General features: G+C 42.0%; 1 protein-coding gene across 1 annotated transcript; it reads left to right on the top strand.

Annotated features, from left to right (window-relative positions):
• Positions 1 to 371: 371 nt before the first annotated feature.
• LOC116255058 (protein LURP-one-related 5-like) lies at positions 372 to 2,892 on the top strand. Its single transcript, XM_031630791.2, has 3 exons — positions 372 to 767; positions 1,814 to 2,065; positions 2,695 to 2,892. The coding sequence occupies exons 1-3, from the start codon at positions 429 to 431 to the stop codon at positions 2,890 to 2,892; spliced, it is 789 nt and encodes a 262-aa protein (XP_031486651.1). The 5' UTR covers positions 372 to 428.
• Positions 2,893 to 3,246: the final 354 nt, after the last annotated feature.

The following is a 3,246-nucleotide window of genomic DNA, read 5'->3' on the forward strand; positions in this document are numbered from 1 at the left end:
AGAAGAGAGAGTGCAGGCAGTAGTGAGGAAGAGAAGGCAGGCAGTAGGGAGAAGAGAGAGTGCAGGCAGTAGGGAGAGGAAAGGAAAAAAATGAATGAGAGGGCAACTAAAAGGGAGACAAAGAGGAAGAGGAAAGGGTCATGATGGTGCTATCCGCATTACTTGCCCGATACATAAACTTTGGATCAGTTTTGATATTAAGTCAAATATAAACTTTGTATCAGATTACATATTATTTATTGAAGCCAGATATCTAAGTTTGGATATTTGTTTGGATCTCATACCATATATATTATATATAATGTTTATAACTCTCGCTCTCCTTATCCAACCATAAGCGCGGACCTTTCATAAGAGAGAGACTCCTGATCTTTCCGTTCAGGTTTGAGAGAGAGAGGAAGGGCAGAACACTGCACCAGTGAGACAACATGAACGCCGCAAATCCTGTGAGCTCTACCCCCTGTACGTCTCCCGGCGAGGCCTCTCCCCTTGTCCCAAAGAGTCTCCGGCGACGTTCACGTCCTGGCCACGATGTGGCCTCCGCCGCCGCCGTGAACGCCATCCTCTTCCCCCAGTTCTGCTCCCCCTCCCCATCTTCCCTCACCATCTGGCGGAGGTCGCTGCTCTTCCACGGCAAGGGCTACACCGTCTACGACTCCACCGGCAGCGTCGTCTTCCGGGTCGACAACTACGCGTCGGACCGCCCCCGAGAGACCCACCTCATGGACCTCTCCGGCAACGTCCTCCTCACCATCAGGCCCAGCAGGGTAACGTTACTGCACCACCTTTCTCTCTCTCTCTCTCTCTCTCTCTCTCTCCTACCAACCATGCCACTATGCTTGATCAAACTACTACCTACCACTACTCTGAATTTGCTCAGATCTTGGATGCTGTCGTGCATTTCTTGAGCACGCCAGATGAATACTGGGTGAGCCAGAGGTTATCCATCACCCGGATGAGGCTCTAAGCCCCTCCTTCCCTTTGCCTCTGCAGTCTAGAGATTCAGGCTATGGATCCAGTAAGACGACCCATTTCCGATTAGTAATCAAATGCAAATATGGTGTAGAGTTTTTGCTACCAAATCCAATAGATATTTGATTTTCACGTGTATTTGAGAACCATGGGTCTGAAATATTCCACTGTTTGTTTGAACAAACCAATGAATCTCTCGGAGCACAGGTCTCAGTTAAGCCTCAGATCTTAACTTGGCGACTAGATGGATGTCGAGTGACTTTGAATTTTTCTTTTTTTTTTCCAAAAATTAAAAAGAATGACTGTGTTTTCTTTAAATTTTCACAATAAGAATATTTAATTTTGTTAAGAATACGTTTCTGTTACATATTAGTACATGAACATCCCATTGCATCATGCGTGTAACAGTAGCACTCTTGATCTCATCTCTTGCTGGTTATGCATGGACTAGTCATTCAAAAGATCAAGAGTTAAATTTCATGATCTTGGTCTCGATATAGATGATGCCAAACGCATCTGTGCATGATAGCCATGTCTCCAATCATGCAATCCAGTTTCATGTTGAGAGAAGCAAGGAAGTCATGACTGGACTAGAACTGATCGTATCACTGGCCCATCTCCAAATCTGACCATAGTCTTGTTTAATAAAGATAACAAAGTCTGAGAGTAATAGTCAGATCTGAATCTTTTAATGATCTGAACCGGATTCTGTTTCAGAAAAGACATACTAGATTTATACTTTTACTACCATTGTGCATCACTTACCTTTGCTCATGGTATGGTGTGTGTGTGTGTGTGTATTTCCTAGCTCCTTTGATCTTAGGCTCATGCATGTTGACAGAAACTGGGCATCTTAGAGAGATGGGAAGCCTTCAGAGGAGATGGAGATCGTGAAGATGGATCAGTGGAGAAAGCTAAGCCACTGTTTATAGCCACAAAGGGCCTGGTTGGAAACTCAAGGTACAAAATCACTGTGAGTGGCAGCCAGATGGACTATCTCATCGCCTGCACTCCCGGCCAAGGCTGCTACAAGATCTACCATAGAAACTCCCTCACCAACCCACTTGCAGAGGTATTATACAAGCATATTCAGGTACACCATTGCTTATGTTCAACCCCTTCCACGATTTGAATCGAATCAATGGCAAACCGATTAGATTCAGTGGCTGATTCGATTAACTAGTTTTTAAACTATTTTAAGATTTTTTGTATTTTTAGTTGATTTGTATATTTAAAAAAGATACATGTGATTTTTTTTTTTGGCAGATTCACATGATTTCATGCATGTAGGCTACATAGACTTGGAACCATATATTGCATATCAACTGCTCCATACTGCAGTATTATTGATTATTTATGAACTAGAGAGTGGTCCCTCTTAATTCATTTGAAAACAGCAAAGGTTCTTCAGACTTCTTGCTCTATTTTAGTTATCTTTAATGTTTGTTTACTGCAGTATGGAGAAGTAAACAGCAAGGGTTCTTTTTTGACTTCAAGCAATGGCGGATGCACAAACTGTGCCTTTGTTTGTTGTTTAGCAAGGAGAACAGCAACAAACTGTTTCATTCCTCAATGTGTCATGAATCTGCCTATTTACTGTTTCTTTTGCGAAAAACTAAACCTAGACTTGAACCTATATATATATATATATATATATATATATATATCACAAATTAAAATGAATATTAACTAGATGGTGATTATGTATTATTTGATTGACAGGTCAACCAGAAGTGTGTGAATGAACCAAAAATCACTTTGGGGAAAGATGTCCTCAGTTTTGTGCATCCGACCAGGAATCGACCTAGTGATCGTGATGGGACTCATCATCATCAACCATGCAATGAGATGATTCATTGCTTAGCTGAACACCCACTCAGGATCAACAACTGCATTGTTCTTCCTCCTGCATTAGTCTAATTCATGTGTTCTCTTGATCAAGCTTAACATATACTACCTCGGTGGAAATTTTGTGGCCTAACTTTTGTGTTGGAAGGCCAAACATGAAACATGTTTGTTTCGTTCTTCTTGCTATATTGGTCAGCTCCACTGTTGGTAATTGAACAAATTATGACCTGCTACCAGAAGATTAATATAATGTGTAAGAGTAGGTCATGTACTTTGTTTGGTACATGAAGTGTGTAATCAACCTCCTTGGGACCGGGCCATTTGTCGCATGCACAGCCAGCCACCTCGATTCCATAGTGGGTCCAACCACCATTAGGCACATGGCATTTACCTTTTGGGAGGTTCATTTGCATTAGGTCAGGAATA

This window comes from Nymphaea colorata, chromosome 5 (assembly GCF_008831285.2).
Source record: "Nymphaea colorata isolate Beijing-Zhang1983 chromosome 5, ASM883128v2, whole genome shotgun sequence".
Lineage (NCBI taxonomy): Eukaryota > Viridiplantae > Streptophyta > Magnoliopsida > Nymphaeales > Nymphaeaceae > Nymphaea > Nymphaea colorata.

Coding starts and splice junctions, on each gene's coding strand:
- LOC116255058 (XM_031630791.2), top strand. CDS start 429: ATGAACGCCGCAAATCCTGTGAGCTCTACCCCCTGTACGTCTCCCGGC. Junction 768..1,813: donor TCACCATCAGGCCCAGCAGG/GTAACGTTACTG, acceptor GCATGTTGACAG/AAACTGGGCATCTTAGAGAG. Junction 2,066..2,694: donor TATTATACAAGCATATTCAG/GTACACCATTGC, acceptor TTTGATTGACAG/GTCAACCAGAAGTGTGTGAA.